This window comes from Jaculus jaculus, chromosome X (assembly GCF_020740685.1).
Source record: "Jaculus jaculus isolate mJacJac1 chromosome X, mJacJac1.mat.Y.cur, whole genome shotgun sequence".
NCBI classification, from domain to species: Eukaryota; Metazoa; Chordata; class Mammalia; order Rodentia; family Dipodidae; genus Jaculus; species Jaculus jaculus.
In genome coordinates this window covers 101775425-101797218 of record NC_059125.1, presented here as the reverse complement: position 1 = coordinate 101797218, position 21794 = coordinate 101775425, and the positions used below count along the sequence as shown (strand labels likewise).

Sequence of the window (21794 nt, the reverse complement as noted above, 5' to 3'; positions counted from 1 at the left end):
TGAATTCAGTAAGTAACAATAAAGATGACAAAGTAGGGATGGAGAGATGGTTTAGCAGTTAAGACGTTTGCCTGCAAAGCCTAAGGACCCACGTTCTATTCCTAAGTACCCACATAAGCCAGATGCATAAGATAGCATATGCGTATGGAATTCATTTGCAGTGGTTAGAGGCCCTGGCATGCCCACTCTCTCCATATATCTGACTTACACTCTCTCTGTGTCTCTTTCTCTGCCTCCAGTAAACAAATAAATAAAATATTTTCTTTAAAAAAGATATCAAAGTAGAAGTGCAACGAGTTGGGAAGGTTAAAAGATTTTGAAGGAAGGGATGGGAAACAAAAGAAGATAGTAGTAGCTGAATACGATTAAAATGCATATATACATATACAAAAATTGTCAATAAATAAATTTTTAAAAATAAAGTTTCTTTTAAAAGCTGGATTTTTTTTCTAGGACTTTTTTCTTTATCATATTTCATTTAGCCTTGACTTAATGGTATCTTGGTTGTTTTACAGAATTGAATCTCCAGAACTTAAGAGCAGAAAAGATAAGAGAGATGAAAAATGCAATCAACTTACCATGTTGAAGAACCTATGACTACCTCCCAGTAGTGGCAACCACTGTCGATGAATATATTTCCTGCTGCCCCATAGCACCCAGTGCCACTAAACCTCTCTGGGGTATGGCTTTTTTTCAGAGAGCTTTCATCCTTTTCCATCTGCAATCCATCATTGGATATCTTTAATTTCTTGTGAGTCATTTTGGGATCTAATTTAAAGGGTTGGCCTGAAAATGCAGCAAAAAGAAAATGCATGATGACACATTTAAGAACTGTACCTTCTTCCAACAGCATGACTTACAAGGGTGCCTCACTATGATGATGATTCTTGGGTCAGTGCAAGTTGGCTGAAGTTTAGATTATATTAAGGAAGCAGGCAAGATAACACAATATACAATTATGCAATAATAGAAGTTATTCTTCCATAAAATAACCTTCATGAAGGTACTTATTTCCCTATGTGGGAAAACTGTGGTCTCCCCAATGAATATTTTACTGGAAACCATGTTCCAAGCATACGGAAGCTAGTAAGCTGTCCCCATTATAATGAAAAGGGAACAAAGTCTCATATGTTTAAATATGTTTTATATTTGGCTTTATTTCAGCAGGTGGTTTTGGATGGGGTAGATTTTTTTTTGGGGGGGGTTTTCAAGGTAGGTTCTCACTCTGGTCCAGGCTGACCTGGAATTAACTCTGTCATCTCAGGGTGGCCTTGAACTCATGGCAATCCTCCTACCTCTGCCTCCCGAGTGCTGGGATTAGGATTGGGGTGGATTTTGAGGAGTGTTGTCCTGCCTGAGGAGGGAGAAATTCTATGCTGATGAGACCATTGCTGCTTGGTGGTAGAACAAATGAAAAAATTCTGAGAGGAACTCAGCAACAGGAAATATTTTGCCTTCTTATAATTGGGATGTAAAGAACATATTATTAGTCAATTTTATTGGAGTGGTTGTCCCCTTATCAATGATCAGAGGAAACATTTGTGTAGATAATAATTCACAACAAAGGTCCTTATAACTATCTGACAAAAGCAATGCTGCCAGGGGCCATTTGCTGGTTATGGCAAGAACTTTATTATACAAAATGCCTCTATGACAGTCACTGTGGGCTAACTCAATGCCCAGTCCTTATTTTCTCTCCCCCCCCCCATTCAATCTCATAGCCTTACTTGCTACTAGGGATGGCTAAAAAGAAGGAAGTAAAAGTTAGACAGTGGGAGAAACTTCTGGAATAGTTTCTGTTTTTCTGATAAACACAATACCAATGTTTTACTACCTCTTCCAATCTTGAAAGAAAATATGACACCAGAGACTGCAGTGGCCATCTTGTGGCATTGTGAATAAGCCATACACAAAGGAGAAATAGCCTGCACCTTTTATGACATCCCAGAGCTGCTGCACCAGCCATGAAATGCTTACATTCAGCTTCTTGCTGTGTGTGATAGATAGGGGAAAAAAAACACTATTCACTTAAACTACTAGCGAATATTATTTGGTAAGCTATTTTAGATGAGTTTGAAAGCATTACTAACAGATATGACTTGTCTGTGGTAGAGTTTTGCTAGATTATCCCACAGTCAGTAGTTTCCCAAGTGTAGGGGATGGAAAGCAGGGAAAAATACTTCACTAATCTCCTCCAAATCTACCAACTATTCTATGCATCTCTTTGTCCGCAAAATCCCATGGGCACCAACAAGCATCTCGCCCAAAGCATGAACTACAATAATAAAGCTCCTTCACCCCGTGCCTCTCTGTTCTCACAGTGTTTTGGGAGGCTGTTCAGGTTAAGTGTCCTCCCAGGAATAGAGAGGAAAACATCTTTCCTCTTAGAATCACCACAACATACTGTTTGTTTTTAGCCGGGTGGGTTCGCTGTTTCGGCTGCCTGCTTGGTTTATGGCTTTAACAATGAAGATGTAGCGTGTCCCGCTCTGGAGTCCGTGCACTGTGTAATGGTTCTGTTTAATGTTGGGCACAATCATCCAGCTATCCACTGAATTATACAGGCCTGCAAAGTGGGGAAAGATAAAGACATCAACCAACAAGTGAAAGAGATAGGATGAAAAAAGCACACTGAACAACCAGTTATAACCTCCCTCGAGTGAGTTCATTTTGTTTTCTTTTGAGTCTTGGAAGGTACGATGAGATGAGCTAGGACTGATGGTTCCACTATTTTTTTCCACAGAGCTAGGCTTGTGCCAGGCTTCTGGCTTCTAACAGTTAAATGTAACTACTAGCCAAAGTTAGGTCAGTTCATTGTTATGCCAAACAACACAGGCATGACCACTATACCAAATCACTTTATACCCATAAAATCCACTCTTCTGAGACCTAAGTCTGGCCTTGGATTGTGCAACTCAGAAACATAGAAAGTCAGAATGGAAAGGAGATACCAAGACATAAATTGCCTTTCCTTTACAAGTGATAAACAAGGATGAAGGGAAGTAAACTGGCTTCCATGGCCACAGACGGTGCTGTAAGTACTTTGATATCTTTTAATTGCAGCCTAGTGTTCTGTGCACTACATTACAATTTGTGGAGTGAATGACAATATTCTTTTGTCTCTGGAGGCCTTGATGGCTTATGACTCCACTCTGCCACCCCATCCTCACCTTTTCTTTCCAAATTTGCTGGGCACCAAATAAAGTCAATAAAGCATGAAAAAAGCAAGACAAAATCTATTTGTATATTTTTAAAACCTTTCTGGGCTCTGATTCCTATACTCCTCTGGAGTAAAGTGATCCCGGAAAATACTATCATCCAGAAGCTTTTTCCCCTCTCGTGTAGCTAAAGGAATCAAAGATATGAATTTTTGCTTTGGATTAAACAGGGGGAAATGAACATAATTAAAAATATGTATTTGGATAGGTAAGTACAAAGAGGTGCCACATTCTAGTACATGGATTATTTAGACTCCTTCATCTTTTCAACCAGCTTACTATTTTTAGCTACAATGCTACTAGAGGGTGGAAGGGAAAGGGCAAAGGGAAACGTACAGTGAATTTTGTCATTCATATGTAGTTTGAGCAAAGAATATACTGAGGTAAGAAAGTAGAAATAATATCATTAGTGTTTTACAAGGGGTCTGATCAAAAGAATTTTATAATTAATTTGGGGTACATAGGAAAGACCTAAATTAAATCTAGAACAAAAGCATAAGCCAGGCATAGAGGCATTTGGTGGGAAACAGAGGTATCAGGATGTTCAGAGTCATCCTCAGCTACTGGAATAAGGCCAGCCAGGGCTACATGAGAACCTGTCTCAAAACAAACAATCGCCAAACAAAGCAAATAATTTTTTTTTTTGCCTTAGTCACCTTATATGTTCCTTCATGCCCGAAGCTAAAAATATTTTTAAAAATTGTCTGGAGTGTGGCTGGAGAGATGGTTTAGTGGTTAAGGTGCTTGACAGCAGAGCCAAAGGACCCAACTTCAATTCCCCAGATGCACAAAGTAGTGCATGTATCTGGAGTCCATTTGCAATGGCCCTGGTGTGCTCATTTGCTCTCTTTCTCTATCAAATAAATGAGAATTTTTTAAAAAATAAGAAAAAAAATGTCTGGAATGTACATGTACAGACTGTTTTCATGTCATCATTCTTTAAACAATATAATATGCATCTACAGAATTCACTTCATATTATAAAACATCTGGGAAATATTTAAAGTATACAAGTGGATGTTTATAGCTTATATGCAAACACTATACCATTTTATATAAAGGACTTATGAATCCAGATTTTTGTATGTTGAAGCCATGGAACAAATACTACATGAATACCAAGGGAGAATTATACATGAATTTTATATATACACACATATATATATAGAGAGAGTACATATGCATATTACATAAATAGATTTATTTAATATGAATATGTAAGTTCATAACAACTACTAAGGTTTTGGTCTCTGACAGCATTGCCCTACTACAAAGGACCAGGGTTCTTGCAAAATGGCTGATCTGAATGGCTAGGTTAGAATAAGGTTATAATGAGCACACACATTTTATTATGTCAGAAAATGAGGATATGCTCATGAAAATGATGGGAGAAAATGACCAAGACGTAGAAGCTACATTACAAGAGTTTCACTGGCTAAATCTCGACACTTTGCACATTTTACGGTAAAGAAATATAAATCATACATAAAAGAGAATCTTTGAGTGCATATTGATGAATAAATAAACAAAGTAAAACCCATGTATAGTAGCACAATGCTGAGTGTCAATTTATAAAGGTATGAGGAAGTACCCAGCTGGAAAACCATTACTGTGCAGACGTCATAGAAAAGATTGGATAGAGCAAGAATCTTCAATTAATGCTCCAACAGAGATAAGGGTGAGGTGAAATGGGTATGACGAGGAAGCAGGATATCTCCATGATTTTAAATTGCTTATTACTGGAAAAAAAAAAAACAAAACCAAGAACTATATAATAAAAAAATCAGACAACATCTTGATCTGGTGATCAAAATTGGCATCAATAAGGTGGTACAAGTGAATACCTCATGCCTCTGGATATGACACCCTAAGGGTACTGTTGTATCCTACCATGTAAAATTCCACAAACAAGGATTTTTACTTATTGAAAGCATACAAAATAAGAAACAACATAATAAACACAATCAACAACCAGGGTCTTACTACATGTCTAGACCTTGTCTACAGCTGTGATTCTCTTGCCCCAAAGTGCTGGGATTTCGAGGTAAAGACTACTGCACATAGAACATGGGCACTTTTCAAAATGTCAAGGTTATAAAAGACAAAGTATTGAGGAAATGTTACAGACCAAAGAAGGCTATAGATATATGACAAGTAAATGTAATACTCAGTCCTAGATTATAATATAAATGATAATATTGGTTTCTTTGTATATTATAATGGTTATTGAGACAATTACCAAAATTAGAATGTGAATTGTGATTTAGATAAAGGTATTATGTCAATATTAAATAAATTAACTGTAAAATTGTTTTATATGAGAATTTTCTTATTCTTAGGAAGTATACACTGAAGAATTTAGAAATGTTATACGCCAATTAATGTTAAATGGTTCTGAAGAAAATAGAAACAATGTTAGCAAAATGATAAAGAAAATGGGAAAAATGTTAACAGTAGATGAATCTAGGTAAAGAATATATGTTTGTTCTTTGTGCCAGTATTATAACTTTTTTGTAATTATGAAACCATTCTTAAATTTATAAAGATAAATATATGATCCTGTGGGTATCACTAAGATTTGGTATAGTGGGACTTTCAACTGAATTATAGTAAAAAAAAATATGTCTCTGAGACTAGGATAGTATGATCAGTAACCACTCAGTAGCCAATATAACCAACAAGAAAAGGTACAGGGCAAGTGGGTGGCAGCTCATATACAGATGTTCTCTATAAAGGTCAGAGCACTTTTGGAGTATTATACTCACTTTTGTAACAGCATATTTTTAATGCACTTTGATAAATAAGAGCATGTTCATAAATAGGATCCTAAAACCATATCTTATGAGGAACAATTGAAAGAACAGAAAATATAAGGACATCAAATGAGAAACTTTAGATGGGACATAGGAGTTACCTAACATTATCTCAGGAATTGTTAAATGTAAGATGGATTAGGTTTGATGATGAGGCATAATGGCTAGACCTAGGACTAGGTGATAACTGTAGCTTTATTCAAAGGGCAGTAAGTTTGAAGCCTGATAGCCTTTGGTATCAATCTTGACTCCATCATTTTGTTACTTTGTGTCTTTGGGCAACTAATTTAACTTAAGCCTCAATTTCTTCATATATAAAATAGAATCAATATCAGGTATTTTATAAGCAACAACTCATGAGGACTAAATGAAATAACTTATGTGGGAATGGTAAAGCATAACAATCATGGAAGTATTGTCATTATGGTTGTCTAATTGAAAGAGGCCTCTTCTTTTTATTTTTTTTAAATATGCATTAATTTGAGAGAAAAAAAAGAGGGAAAGTGGTTGTACTGGGTCCTCTTCTGCAAACAAACTCAAGATGCACGCCACTTTTGGCTTTACATGGTGTGGTAGTTTGAATAGATGGCCCCCAATATATTCAATGTTTTATTAGTTTGTAGCTTGCATCTGCAGCCACCTGGCTGGAGGAGGTGTCACTAGGTAGATCTTAAGTTGTGATGGTGGGTTTGAGATTTCAATCTAAAAATATGCAAAGTGTGCCTAGCTGGAGTTCCTGAAGTGTGCTGTGCTGTGTGGTATTTGACTTTTAGGCTTGTGCTTCTCTCTGGGTGTTTGGTCCTGTGAAAGCAGACCAGCTTCTTCTGCCATTATGGAACTTCCCCTGATCTGTAAGCTTCAATAAATATCCCTTCTTCCATAACTGTGCCTGGGCTGGAAGTTCATCTCAACAAACCTGAAGCTGTCTACTACAGATGGGTACTGGGAATTGAATGCAGATCATCAGGCTTCGTAAGCAAGTGCCTTTAACTGCTAAGCCACCTCTCCAGACTAAAAAAAAGCTTATTTTAAGTAAGCCCTGGCAATAATGTACAGCTGTACAATTATGTGGGCTGTTTTGTTAGAAGTGAACACCTGAACACTAACTATGATCATGCAGAGACATTTACTGGTTATCTGGAAGAAGATTAGATAGATGACTTCAAAGGCTCTCACTCTAAGATGCTACATTCTTATCATTAGAAAGAATTATGCTCTACATTTTCATTTTTAAAAGTCTATGTAGACTGGAAACAGAAGTGACAACTTTAGGTACCAGTCAATTCTTGTACCTATTCACAATCTCTGGGAGATGACTAGTCTCCCCATATCAGGTAGGGAAAAGCAGTGGATGACACTTCCAGAATATACAAATAAAAGCATGTCAGTGAGGCCTTACGGCTTGTGACTTCACGATCTGAAGAAACACCCTGGAGCATCACAGCAACCTGGATGGAGTGGCTAAGATTGGAGCTGCACGAGGCAAGTGCTTTTTAGTGTTTGACTCCTAAATGTCCTCTCATCAGCCCTCTTCACTACTGTTAAACAGAATTTTGTCCATGAACTTTCACATACCCCCAAAAGGAAGTCCATCAGGGGGGCTTAGTTGGAAAGAAGTCCACTCATGTTGGCCCCTGGAGTCTTATATAAGTGCAAAGTAAAGGAAGATATTAATTTGCAGCTATGAAGACATAATTAGCGGGTGGGAAACAGAACTGGTCTTCAATTCAGCTGCAATTCTATTTTCATTTCTCTAGTGAATTGAAGGGAACTTTCCAGCTCTGTGCTGATGGATGGCAATCATTATTAAGTTCAGTACCTTCCTTCCCTGTGTTGTCTTGTTCCAGTTGACCAGAAGTTGAAACCATCATAACATGTGAGCTAAACAACAGCTTTTTAAAACATCCTTTATTTTGTGGCTCACTAACATAATTTTTTTTTCTTCTCTTTTGAAACAGAATCTCACTAGGCAGCCTAGGATGGCCTTGAATTTTTAATAATCCTGCCTCAGACAACTGAGTGCTAGGACTACAGGCATGAGCCACTGCACCTGGCTCTGACATATTTTTATATATTTTTATATTTACTGTAATTCTTTGTGGAAAGGAAGAAGGAATAAAAAGAAGAGTGACAGAGACAAGAAGCTTATCTCCATGCTCACAGATACAAATGAATGTTATAAAGTAAATCCTTGAACCAAATATATTTTATCTAGTTTATAATGATAATGAAGTGGAAGAAGAGCCAGAGAGAAATGTTCACACACATGGAATGATGGTGGCTTAGCTATCCAGAACTATCCAGGAACAAATACTGGGCAGTGCTCTCCTTGAGATAATGGAGTGGCGTGGATTGATTGAGTAAATGCTAAGGAGTACATGAACAAATGGGAGTCATCCCAGAGACCACCCAGCAAGAAATACATAACTTGCTTGTCACCAGTAAGGTTTTTGCAATACCCTGGGGAGCTTACACTGTCTATGAGAGACTATACTAAACAACCTAACATGTCTTACAAACACTTGCCTCGTGGCGCCCCGGCCAATCTTGAGCAGCTTACTGCTTCCTTACATTTCCTTATCTCTGGCCACAGGCCCCAACTACACCATGACTTACTGATGAAGTTAGCCTGGCCAGTGAATATGGTGTACTGAAGCTCATAGGAGCTGATGCTGAACTCATCATCCGAGATCCAGTGGACTGTAATGGTGTCATGGGAGGCAGTACAGAGTTCCTCTCGGATAGATGGTGGGTTGGGAGCTGTAAGAAAATGCAGAGGGAAAAGGTAAGGAAAGCACCCTTTCTCTTCTGAAATTTTACAATTATTGTTCTTCCTGCTTAATACAATAACTCTAGGAGAGATTGGAGCTTTTGTATCATGCGTATTTTTATTTTCAGTGCTGAGGATTGAACCTGGGCCCTCACACATGCTAGATGAGCATGCAATCATTTAACTACACCCCACCCCTGGACTGTCTTGAAGCATAGTGCTGAGACCCCAAATACCCCCAACCCACTTTTGGTTCAATGATGAAGATGCTTTAGGCAAATATATAAGCCTAAATTATTTCGATGATTTCTCCAGTTGTCTAGAATGCCTGTAAAACACATATATAGATATCAGAGCAAAATTGTCATATAATTTTTTCATTACATAGGCCACAATCTAGTTCTATTTATTTAAAAATAAGTTTTACTATATATTTGACAACATAAACAATGCAAATTAATAGTTTCCCATCTGTAAAATGGGGATAATAATTAGTTTGTAGATTTGTAGTAAGAATTAGTGATATAAAATTAATATATAGTGGGCTGGAGAGAGGGCTTAGCAGTTAAGGTACTTGCCTGCAAAGCTTAAGTATCTAGGTTCAAGTCTGCAATACCCATGTAAGTCAGATACACAAGGTGGTGCATGCGTCTAAAGTTCATTTGCTGGCATGCCCATTCTCTCTCTATGTGCCTCTTATTCTTCTCTCTCTCTTTTCCACTCTCTCCCTCTCACTCTCTTAAATAAATCAATAAATATTTTAAAAATTAATGTGTAGCATCCAGCATGAAGTAGTAAATAAATAATAGCTATGTTGATATTAACAAAATATCTACACACAATAAAATTAGTGTATGTATAATTTTTTTCAAGAAATAATCATTCAATAATGCTGAAAGCAGCCAGCATTTTCAATAAGCTAGTTTCATCCTTATCTTTTTATTTTTTATAGACATTTATTAGCCTATATTTCAAACATTTTAACAATTACATACTGTTCCTTCAAACAGCTATTATTTTTAATATTTCATTTACTTATTTATTTGCAAGCAGAGGAAGACAGACAGCCAGACAGAATGTGTGTACTATGACCTTTTCCCACTGCAGATGAACTTCAGATGCATGTACCACATCGTGCATCTGACTTTACATGGATACTAGGGAATCAAACCCAGGCACACAGGCTTTATAAGAAGCATTTTTATCTGCTGAACTATCTCTCCAGCCCCAGACAGCTATTTATTTTTTCTTTTCTTTTTTCCTCTACTCAGACTGTGTCCTCTCCTTCTAACTCTCCCAAATGGAGAAAGCAATCATTAGTTGTGATAGGCAGTTGTAATAAAACAACACCCAAGGGCAGCTTCACTCTCAGAAGAGAACTCCTTACCTCTTCCTCATGGCTTCCAGTACTCTACAGTCAGAGAAAATTCTCTAGTAACAAACTGTAGAAAAGATTCCTGAAAGTGTAGTCTTCAGCTATTTCTCATAAGTAAAACCTTTCTTAAAAAATTATACTGCCTCTGAATAGATCCATGACTTCATATGATACTTTAAAGGGAATAAATATTTGATGTATAATTTAAATATTATATGAACTAAAATATATTCTGTCTAAAGCATACATGTATTTTTCTAAAACTCATAAAACATTTTCATTGTAAGCATTATTCTTTTTAGATTATTTTAAACTAAAAGGACACAGGATGAGAGAAAAACAAAGTGGGAAGGAAAGCACAGTATTTTCACACCTGTTAAATAGTCTAGCCCCTCCAAGAGTTTCTTTTCTCTAGAAAAATCTAAAGCAAAATTTTCAAAGGCATCATTAAAATTGATGTCTGGGATCAGAACTTGAGAAGATGCAGTTGCCATAGCGACCCTTAAAAAGAAAATAAAAGGAAAGTACGTCAATACGCATCAAAATAGGTTTGCAACCATCATCTAGTGTTTGATTTCTGGTTTAACGAGGTGAAAACAAATGACTTGTAAGTGAAAATATCATATCTGTGCTTTTCCAACAGAAACAGTTTCAATTTTAATCGTCAGGAACCAATTAAGAGTTATACCATATTTATACACATATGTTCGCCCCTCAAACACACTCCCTCATCCTGTCTTAATTTTGAGAAGTAAATACAAGATTTTTTCCCCTCTGCATCATTTTCCATCTGGCAGGCAGCATCAAAAGTAGACCTCTGTAGGCTTGGTAAGAGCAGTTTCAAGGAAGTTTTCTCTGTCTTTTTTTTTTTTTTCATGCTAACAAACCAACATGCTGGGCTAATATATTCATTCCTTTAAATACAGTCCATTATTTGATGATTTATAATATTTATATTTCTTTCTTTTCTCTAACTGCATAATACTATAATAATTTTATCTACTCAACTAATTCTCCTTCTCCTTGTTCTTTTCTTCTTTTCCTTATTTAGAGACAGTCTCATGTAACCCAGGCTGTTTACAAACTTGTATGTAACCAAGGATGAACTTGAACTTCTGATAACTACTGGCCCCTGAAAAGTAATCCTGAATGTTAGGATTACAGGCATGTGCTACCATTCCTAGTTTATGTGAGCTAGGAATCATAGCCAGGGCTTTGTTCATGCTAGGCATGCACTGTACCAATTGAGCTACTTCTCCAGCTTTAACTCCCCAGCTAATTTTGAAAGACTCAATAATGAAATTCCCATTTCATACCTCTTATATTTTCCATGGTTCCTAAAAGAGTGTTGGACACATAATGAATAAATAGTTGCTGAATTCATGACTGAATGACTAAGAACAACAATGTAATGAGTCCTATTTATGGAGTGCTTAGTATACAAGGCATGTGCGTGAAAATTTACATACATTATCTAATATACTCATTACCATAAGCCTGTGTAGTAGAGGTTTTTTTTTACATTTTGCAAGTAATGAAGCATGCACATTTACAAGCTAAGTAAGTTGCCAAGACCAAACAAACAGTAAAGGTCAAACTTTAATTGAACCATGACTATCTGATTCTATACATTGGACTCATAACCATTGATGTTATTCCTTTTAAAAATGATGTACATTTACCAGGCGTGGTGGCACATGCCTTTAATCCCAGCACTCAGGAGGCAGAGGTAGGAGGATCGCTGAGAGTTCGAGGCCACCCTGAGACTACATAGTTAATTCCAAGTCAGCCTGGACCAGCATGAGACCCTACCTTGGAAAAAAATGATGTACATTTTATATATGTCAGCAATTATTAACCATAGTTAATCATAATTATCTGGGGGAGTTTTTACCCAAATATCCAGGTTTTAGTCCTGTATCAGACCTTCTGCAGGTTTGTGGGTATACAAATGAGAAGATGGAAAGAAACATTAACTTGCCAACAAAGTGCAGTTTAGACTAGAAGGAAGAGGCATGGAGTAGAGTTAAGATCAGAAGGGAATTTTTACAGTGAGCCAGTTATAAGGGAATGGGAAGTTGGGCAAATACATACCCTCGTGTTTGTCTACCTTATAATAAATCTACAAACAACAGCTTCTTAACTGTTTCTCAAAATTGAGACTTTCCACACATAAACTGCAGGCCAGTATAAATAAATGAAAGGTTAACGCAATACAATTGTTTTGCTTTTTGCTGAGACAAAGTCTGATATAGTTCTGGCAAGTCTTGAAGCTTTTATATAGCTGGGGATGACCTTAAACTCATGAGCCTCCTCCCACACTTCATGTTTACATTAAATAGCCATTCTACTATTTGTTTTATAAGAAGACGATTTAAAGTAAATAAGAAGACTGGCCTCTTCAATCTTCTTCCATCCACACACCCATCTATCTAACATTTACTAAACAACACTAATGTGCCCCACACTATGCTAGGTACTATAGATATCCAGTGAAACAAGTTTGCTCTGTGCCTTCATAGAGCTCAGTTATGGAGAATAAAGATGTTGACTAGGCAATTCAAAGAGTCTACAGTACATACAAGAGTTACCTAGCAGGGACTTGGGACTTTAGAGAAATCTCCTGGGAGGAAGGTCTTTTAGGCAGAGACTTACATAATGAATAGGAGTTGGTTAAACAAAAGCTAGGTAGTGTGTGTACTCTCGCCTAAGGGCTGGAGAAAAAAGCAGATTCATGTATGGCCTTATAAGTTGTTTTTCTAACTTTTTACTTTATTCTAAGAACAACAGGAGACATTAGAGCATTTTAGTTAGAGGGGTGATACATAAATACAGGAAAAAAATATGTTTCAAGAAGAATCTTGTGGCTGTAGTGGATGTACTGGAAAGGGCAAAAATTGGAAATAGTAGACCAGATTATTAAGATGCCTAAGAATAAGCAGGCAGTGAAATGGTAGTGAGGCAAGACAGAAAGATGGAAAATTAAAGAGGACATTGGAATTAAAAGGAACTCCTCAGCCCAGAGTGTGCTTGAAACCTCCCACCACTGACAAACAAGGATTGCAGCAAAACTAACACCATTTCCTGGGAATACTGCCTGCATAGAGACAATATTCTTTTTATATAAAGATGTTCTGCTTCAGAATATCAAATTAGCAATGAATTATGCTTAAGGTCTATGTGTTTATGACCTTTAAACATAACTTTCTCCCTCCCCAGTTATAAATGCTATTATTTTCTAGGACTCTCACAAAAACTCCACATTTCAGTAAAACACACCTTTTATGCAATACTTATCACCCCTGTTTTTGCCTTACAATTTTGCAATCTTATTCAAGGCCCCTCCCAGGCTACTTTTTAACCCCACTTATTGAAAAGAAGAAAAGAGATAGAAGATGGGCTCCCTTACAAACCTTTGGAGAAATATAACTCCAAAAGCCTCCAACATCCTATGTTCATCCATTGGTAAAATAATTAAAGGAAACAATCTTGAAAAACCCACACCCATTCTCTTGGATATGTCTTGTCATTTCCCCTGAGCACATCTCTCTCTATTAGCCCCTATGCTTGAATTTATGCTTAACTTTGTTCCCAGCAAACTTCAACTCTGCTCCATATGGCTCCTCAAAAATTCCTTTCTGTAGCAACGTCTTGGATCCCACCTTTACCTGAGTGGAACCCAGTGAAAAGAAATACCCAGGCTGCTGTAGGTGGCACTGTGGAGCTGCTTCTCCAGTCAGAACCCCACTGTTTATGACAGGAACAGAAGTGCAGACCAAAAAAACGGACAGAGTGTGAGAGCACCTGCTCAGCATGCAAACTCTCCATGTTAAATCCCACACACACCCCTTTGTGCCTGCACATGGATGTGTACACACACAAACACACACACACACACACACACACACACACACACACACACACACACACACATACACACTGAAATGGTTGATTTAAAAAATGAATGTGGGGGCTGGAGAGATGGCTTAGCGGTTAAGCGCTTGCCTGTGAAGCTTAAGGACCCCGGTTCAAGGCTGGATTCCCCAGGACCCAAGTTAGCCAGATGCACAAAGGGGCGCACACGTCTGGAGTTCGTTTCCAGTGGTTGGAAGCCCTGGCATGCCCATTCTCTCTCTCTGCCTCTTTCTCTGTCTGTCACTCTCAAATAAATAAATAAATAAAAATTAACAAACAAACGAAAAAAATTTAAAAAAAATAATGTGGTTCACGCCTGAAATTCTGGTACTCAGGAGATCAAAACAAGAGAGTTGCCACAAAGTATGAGACTAGCCTATTCTACATTATGAATTCCAGGCCAGGACGGCATAGGAAGACTTTGTCTTAAAACAAAAACTTGAAAATAAATAGCTATTTTTTAAACATTCATACTGGCTCCTCAAAACAAGGCATGGTGGCACACACCTATAATTACAGTACTAAGAGGGTTGTGAGTTATATTATCTCAAAGGGAGGAAACAATAGAATATATACAGCATGTCCTTATGTTTGTGCTATATATAGATTGATATTGATATATAGATTAGATATAAATAATACATTCTCAAATTCTAATAGTGGTTAAATGTTAAGAATGAGTTAAAAGTGACAATATAGGGGGATGTCCCTATTTGTTAGTTTCTGTGTTTATTCTAGCATCTCATTGTTGACTTTCAAAGCCTTGATCTTCATTCAAGATAATATAGAAAGTGTTTTAGGGGCATATCTCTCTCAGCCAATATTTCACTTTATCTGAAATCATGAGTTCCTTAACACATTAGAAATGAATAGTGATGAGGAGGAATTTCAGGTTCTGTGAGAGACCAGAAAAAAGCATATTTAAGTTGGATAGATGATTCTCAAGTGGCAGCACATGGATATTCATGGATTCCACATACTTGAGCCTATGAAAAAATATACATGGAGATTTGAGAATCATTAACATGACAATTGATAGTAATTAAGTGGTAATTTAAGCCCTAATAGTTAATGGGCTCACAAGGAAAGTTGTGTCTGGAGATAAGAACATCCTAATACTGAATAGGTAAGAACAATACCATTAAAGAAATAGATAAGGGCTGGAGAGATGGCTTGGTGGTTAAGGCACTTGCCTTTAAAGCCAAAGGACCCAGTTTAAATTCTCTAGGACCTACATAAGACAGATGCACAAGGCGGCACATATATCTGAAGTTTGTTTGCAGCAGCTGAAGGCCATGGCATGCCCATTCTCTCTCTCTCCCTCCCTGTGTCCCACTTTTTCTCTTCCTCCCTCCCTCTCTCTCTCTCTCTCTCAAATAAATAATTAAATACAAATAAATTTTCAAAATAAAAAAGAAATAGATGCAGGAAGAGTTGCCCTTTCAATTGCACATACATGCGTGCACACACACACATACATACCCCAGACAAGTATGAAGAAAACCAGGAATGTTTATGGAAGACAAAATAGGGTGATTACAAGTAAGAAGGTCAGTAATATCAAGTCACATGCTGCTCAGATATCATGTAAGATGAAAGAAAAAGATGAAACAAAGGCATTTCTGTTATAGTTAACAAGGTCTTCTTTTGAAAAGAATAGTTACAATACTATGGAGATGGGGGGAAACCTTTCAGAGGGCTGCAGGGTGAGGATGACTTAATATAGTGGTTTAAATGTGCATTCTAGCTCTGCTTTCATAAAATCCCACTAAAAGGAAAAAAGAATAAAATGTCATAAACCCACAAAGACAAAGAGAATGGAAAAAGGGATGCCAGCAAGTAAGAAATCGTCAGCAAATGCTTGGAAGCTAGAAAGGGACGGATGTGTGGTAACCAACAACAGACCAGAGAAAGCTGGATAAGGAAGCCAATAACATCAAGCTGATTTAGTGACACGAAGTTGAAAGTTTGCATGAGGAATAGCTAGAGCCCCAGCTCCACTCAAATAGCCTACTCTACCCGGAGCCTGGCAGGAGATGAGAGGTTTGTTTCGGTAGAGCTTTGACATTACACTAAAAGCAGTCTGAGACCTCTCAGTTCTTCTCTGCTTGGCTCCTAGAAAGCTGACAGAAGGAATAACTTCTACATGCACACTGCCACCAAAAGCAGGAGGTTGTAGAATGCCCTCCAAGGGAAACTGATGCAAGAGAAAATAAATATAGTGCTGACACTCGAGGACCCACAGGTTTCATTTGTTTGTTTTTGTTTTTGGAGACACTGTCTCATGTTAGCCCAGGCTGACCTGGAGTCTCAGGGTGGCCTTGAACCCACAGTGATCCTCCTACCTCTGCCTCGTGAGTGCTGGGATTAAAGGCATGCACCACCATGCCCGACTTGGGGGTTCCACAATTAAAAAACAAAACAAAACTAATATTCCTATAACAAAGTTCACCAAGCAACAACTTACTATCCTTCTCAGTGTTTCTAGGTAACTTTTAGTTCTTAAAGTCAAAAAGACAACCACAACCTTACCAGACATTTAGGGAAACACAGAAACTAAAGCACAGTAATGCAGGCAGCCTGGCAGGAGTAGAAATATTATAAAGAGAGACATTTGTACCCTTTTCTTCAGCTATCAGACCAGAAAATGGACCATAAAGAATTACAATTTGGAGCTGGAATGATGGCTTAGCAGTTAAGGCACTTTCCTGCAAAGTCTAACTATCCAGGTTCGATTCCCCGGTACCCACATAAAGCCAGATACACAAAGTGGTACATGCATCTGGAGTTTGTTTGCAATGGCTGGAGGCCCTGGAGTGCCTCTCTCTCTTCCCTCCCTCCCTCTTTGAAAATAAATAAATAAATAAAATTTAAAAAATTAAAATTTTCTAAGGAATCTCATGCTAAGGAAGGGAATGGCTGAGGCTCTGGTACCAGTCAGAGGAGGAACTTATCTCTCAGGAAGACAGGGCATAGAATTGTAACAACTTAAAGTAGCATATGGCTGTTTCCTGACTTTTGTTTCATTCTTCTATAAAATTATAACAGTGCTATAGAAAAGATTCAGAGAGGGCCGTAGAGATGGCATAGCAGTTAAGGTGCTTGCCCACAAAGCTTAAGGACCCAGGTTCCATTCCCCAGTACCCATGTAAGACAGATGTACAAAGTGGCTCATTCTTCTGGAGTTTATTTGCAATGACTAGAGGCCTTGGCATGCCCATTCTCTCTGTCTGTTTCTCATCTCTCTATCTCTCTCCATGCTTGCAAAAATAAATAATAATAAAAGAATTAATTATAAAAAGGTTCATAGGAACTAGTTTTTCTCTTCCTGGCTTAGCTAAATAGTAAATAAATTCATTTTTCACTAGCAATTTGTCTCTTAATTTCTTCTAAGAAACCATGTTTATAAATCTAAGTGCCTACTGATTTTTTTTTAAAAAGAGAAAAGGAACTTGGAATAAACCAAGACAATGTAGAGGTTAAGGGAAATAAGCCAATTGTTTGCAGCAAAGATCAAAAAGGGCTCCTACAAATAAAAATATGAATATAGTAATCTATTTATTTATTTTTGTTCTTTTTTCAAGGTAGGGCCTTGCTCGAGCTCAGGCTGACCTGGAATTCACTATGTAGTCTCAGGCTGTCTTCGAATTCAGTGATCTTCCTACCTCTTCCTCCAAAGTACTGGGATTAAAGGCCATGCACCACCACACATGGCAAGTGCTAAAATTTTGATTTTTACAGGCTGGATATAAAATTTAAGGAAGGCAGTAGTGGTGATTCATGTCTATAATATTAGCATTCAGGAGGCTAAGGCCAGAGGATGGCTGAGAGTTTGAGACCAGTCTGGGCTCCATAGTGAGTTACAGGTCAGCCTGGACTAGGATTGAAGCCATATCTCAGGAGAGGAGGGGAGAGGAGAGGAGAGGAGAGGAGAGGAGAGGAGAGGAGAGGAGAGGAGAGGAGAGGAGAGGAGAGGAGAGGAGAGGAGAGGAGAGGAGAGGAGAGGAGAGGAGAGGAGAGGAAGGGAGGGGAGGGGAGGGAAGGGGAGGCCAGGGGAGGGAATGGAAAAGGAGGGAAGGGAAGGGGAGGAGTGGAGATGGGAGTGGAGAAGAAGGGTAGGAAGGGATAGGAAAGGGGAGGAGAGGGGAAAGAGAGGAAGAAAGAAGATGAAGAAGAGCAGAGAAAAGGGAAAAAAGGAAAAGGAAGGAAATAAAACCTCTTAGAAAGTAAAACAGAAGCACAAAGTCATGAAAAATAGTAAACAAGAGGAATTTTTGTTGTTGTTGATTTTGTTTTTCAAGGTAGGGTCTCATTCTAGCCCTGACTGACCTGGAATTCACTACCTAGTCTCAGGGTGGCCTCAAACTCATGGTGATTCTCATACCTCTGCCTCCCAAGTACTGGGATTAAAGGTGTGTGCCACCACGCCCAGCTAACAAGGAATTTCTGGGGGGTTGTGTGCGTGCGTGCGTGAATGGGTGGGTGTGGGTGCACATGTGACCCAGTGTGTGTAGACATCAGAGAACAACCTTGGCAGTCTTCACCTTTCATCTTGTTTGAGGCAGTCTCTAATTGTTTCTTGGCTACATTTGTTATGCTAGCTGATACCATAAGCTTCAGTGTGATTCTTCTATCTTTGTCTCCTTTCCTAACAGTAGGCAGATTATAGATGCTTGAGCTACAGCACCCAGCTTTTTATGTGGGTTTGGGGGAGTCAAACTTAAATACTCACACACAGAAAATGCTTTATCTAATGAGCCATCTTCACAGCCCCAACAAAAGTGGAGGTTTTGTTGTTGTGGTGGTTGTTGTTGCTGCTGCTGCTGCTGCTGCTGCTGTTTTGTAGCAGTGGGGATTGAGCCACTGAGACACATTCCCAGCTCTCGTTTTACTTTTTGTTTTGAGGGTCATATTAAGATTGTCTGGGCTGGCCTTCAATTTGCTATAGCCCAAGAAGGCCTTGAACTTAGATTACAGGCCAGTGCCATCAGCCCTGGCTAAGAATTTTTCTAATATTAGAGGAAAAATCTAGAATGACAAATGTCAGTCTCAGAAAAGGAGAAGAGAAAATATAAAGAGGAGGAAACATTAGCAAATAATAAAAGAAAACTTTCCAAAACTGAAGGTCACTAAGCTTCAGATTGGTAAAACCCACTGAATGGGCTGTCCATCAAAACAAATATCAGGGCTGAAGAGATGGCTTAGTGGTTAAGCACTTGCTTGTGAAGCTAAGGACCCCGGTTTGAAGCTTGGTTCCCTAGGACCCACGTTAGCCAGATGCACAAGGGGGCGCATGCATCTGGAGTTCATTTGCAGTGGCTGGAGGCCCTGGTGTACCCATTCTCTCTTTCTCTCTCTCTCTCTGCCTCTTTCTCTCTCAAATAAATAAAAATAAGCAAAAAAATTAAAAACGAATATCAGTGATGTACAAACAAGTAAAATACTACTGAAACTTTGGGAAAATTGAGCTAAAGATAAAATCTGATATGCTTCTAGGCTTTAATGGCTATTATTTAAAAAAAAAAGTAAAACTGAGACTTGGCAGATGGGTAAAACACTTGCCACACAATTGTGAGGACTAATGTTTGGATCCCCAGAACCCACATAAATTCTAGGTGGGCATTATTGCCTGTCTATAACTCCATCACTCAGGAGGTAGAGACAGGGGGATCCCTGGGACAAGTTGGTTAGCTAGACTAGCCCAACTGGTGAGCTCTAAGTTCAAATGAGAGACACTGCCTCAGTAGTAACAACAACAATAATAAATATTGGCAAGTATGCATAGAAAAGAGAATTCTTGTATACCATTGGTGACAATCTATATTAGTGTAGCCAACCATAGCACATGTTATGGACATTCCTCAGGTAACCAAAACTAGATCCAAGAGTCTCACTTCTCAAAAGATATCCAAAGGAACTGAAATCAGTATGTCAAAGAGCTATCTGCAGTGCCATACTCATTGCAGTATTATTCACAATATTAAAAATTAAAGAAAACACGCTATATATTCACAATGGAATAGTATTCAGCTTTGAAAAGAAAGAAATTCTGTCTTATGTGACAACATGGATGAAGCTGGAGGGCATTTTTCTAATATGAAATAAGCCAGGCACACAAAGACAAATGCTGTATGATCTCACTTATACATAAAATCTTAAAAAGTAAAATGCATAGAAGAAGCACATATTAGTAGTTATCAGAAGCTAGGAAATACGAGGCAACTAGGAACATTTGCTTAAAGTGTACAGCACAACAAAACTAGGCATGGTGGCACATATCTGCAATCCCAGCATTTGAGAGATCAAGGCAGAAAGATAAGTTCTAAGGTCATTCTTAGGGCTACACACTGGATTAGAGATCCTGTTTCAAAAATACATATACAGGGCTGGAGAGATGGCGTAGCGGTTAAGCGCATGCCTGTGATGCCTAAGGACCCCGGTTTGAGGCTCGGTTCCCCAGGTCCCACGTTAGCCAGATGCACAAGGGGGCGCACGCATCTGGAGTTCGTTTGCAGAGGCTGGAAGCCCTGGCACGCCCATTCTCTCTCTCTCCCTCTATCTGTCCTTCTCTCTGTGTCTGTCGCTCTCAAATAAATAAATAAAAAATTTTTAAAAATATTATAAAAAAATACATATACATTTCAGTTAGGAGGAATACTTTTTTTAGAGGTAAAGTCTCCTGTATCCTAGTCTGACCTCAAAATTGCTGTGTAGTTAAATGATTACCTTGAATTCCTGATCCTCCTACCTTTACCTCGAGCACTGGAGTTATAGGTGCACACCTCCATGCTCACTGTATAAGACACAGATTCAAACACAGGGTTTAGTGCAAATGAGACAAGCACTGACCAACTGAGCCATATTCACAGCACCAAGAGGAGGAATTTTTTTTTCCACGGTAGGGTCTCACTCTAGCCCAGATTGACCTGGAACTCACTCTCTAGTCCCAGGCTGGCCTCAAACTCACAGCAATCCTTTTTACCTCTGCCTCCTGAGTGCTGGGATTAAAGGCATGCTCCACCAAGCCCAGTGTGGAATATTTCTTAAGGTCTGTTGTATAGCAGAGTTGTTATAATAAATAATAATATATTGTATATTTCAAAATATCTAGGAGAGCAAATTTCAAGTGTCTTTCCACAAAACACAAGTTACGCAAAGTGCATGTTAATTGGATTTATTTAATCATTACACATTGTATACTTACACCAAAACTATATGGTACCACAATAATGGATACAATTATGTTTTAACAAGTAAAATAATTTTGGAAAAACTTCTAGATTTTAAAATACATTCTTTTCAAAATATTAGGAAGCAGCTGGACATGATCATCCTCACTTAGTAGTAATCTGAATACTCCTTAGGCAGAAACAAGAGAATCACAAATTCCAGACTAACATACTACATAGTTAGTTTTAAGCCAACTTGGATTACATAGTGAGGCCTGGTCTCAGAGGATTGCCCCCCACATCCATCAAGGAAAAAAAAATCATTGTTACTTTGATTCCTGATGTCCAGGATAAAATAAAGCCATGTTTTCATATAAAGGAAACTGATTTCCAAACCATAAGGTGTGAAAATATTTTAGACAAAGAATCACTCAAAATTACTTCCTGTGTACTTCTTAAAACAATTATGATGGGGGCCAGCAGGTGGCTCAGTGGATAAAGAGTTTTCTGTGCAACTCTGAATATCTGGGTTCA

General features: G+C 38.2%; 1 protein-coding gene and 1 non-coding gene across 4 annotated transcripts in view; both read right to left on the bottom strand.

Annotated features, from left to right (window-relative positions):
* Positions 1-21794, bottom strand: part of Mid2 (midline 2) — a 114903-nt gene that overhangs the window by 5487 nt on the left and 87622 nt on the right. For 2 of the 3 annotated variants that reach the window (XM_045140312.1, XM_004659146.2), the window contains exons 6-9: positions 10550-10677; positions 8558-8791; positions 2405-2566; positions 579-786 (exon numbers count right to left, since the gene is read on the bottom strand). In XM_045140312.1, the coding sequence (XP_044996247.1) occupies positions 579-786; positions 2405-2566; positions 8558-8791; positions 10550-10677 (732 nt within the window). The remainder of the gene's footprint in view (positions 1-578; positions 787-2404; positions 2567-8557; positions 8792-10549; positions 10678-21794) is intronic. The other variant, XM_045140313.1, reaches the window with a different exon arrangement.
* Positions 10064-10274, bottom strand: LOC123456772. Its single transcript, XR_006634654.1, has one exon. It is a non-coding gene; the product is annotated as a small nucleolar RNA U3 (small nucleolar RNA).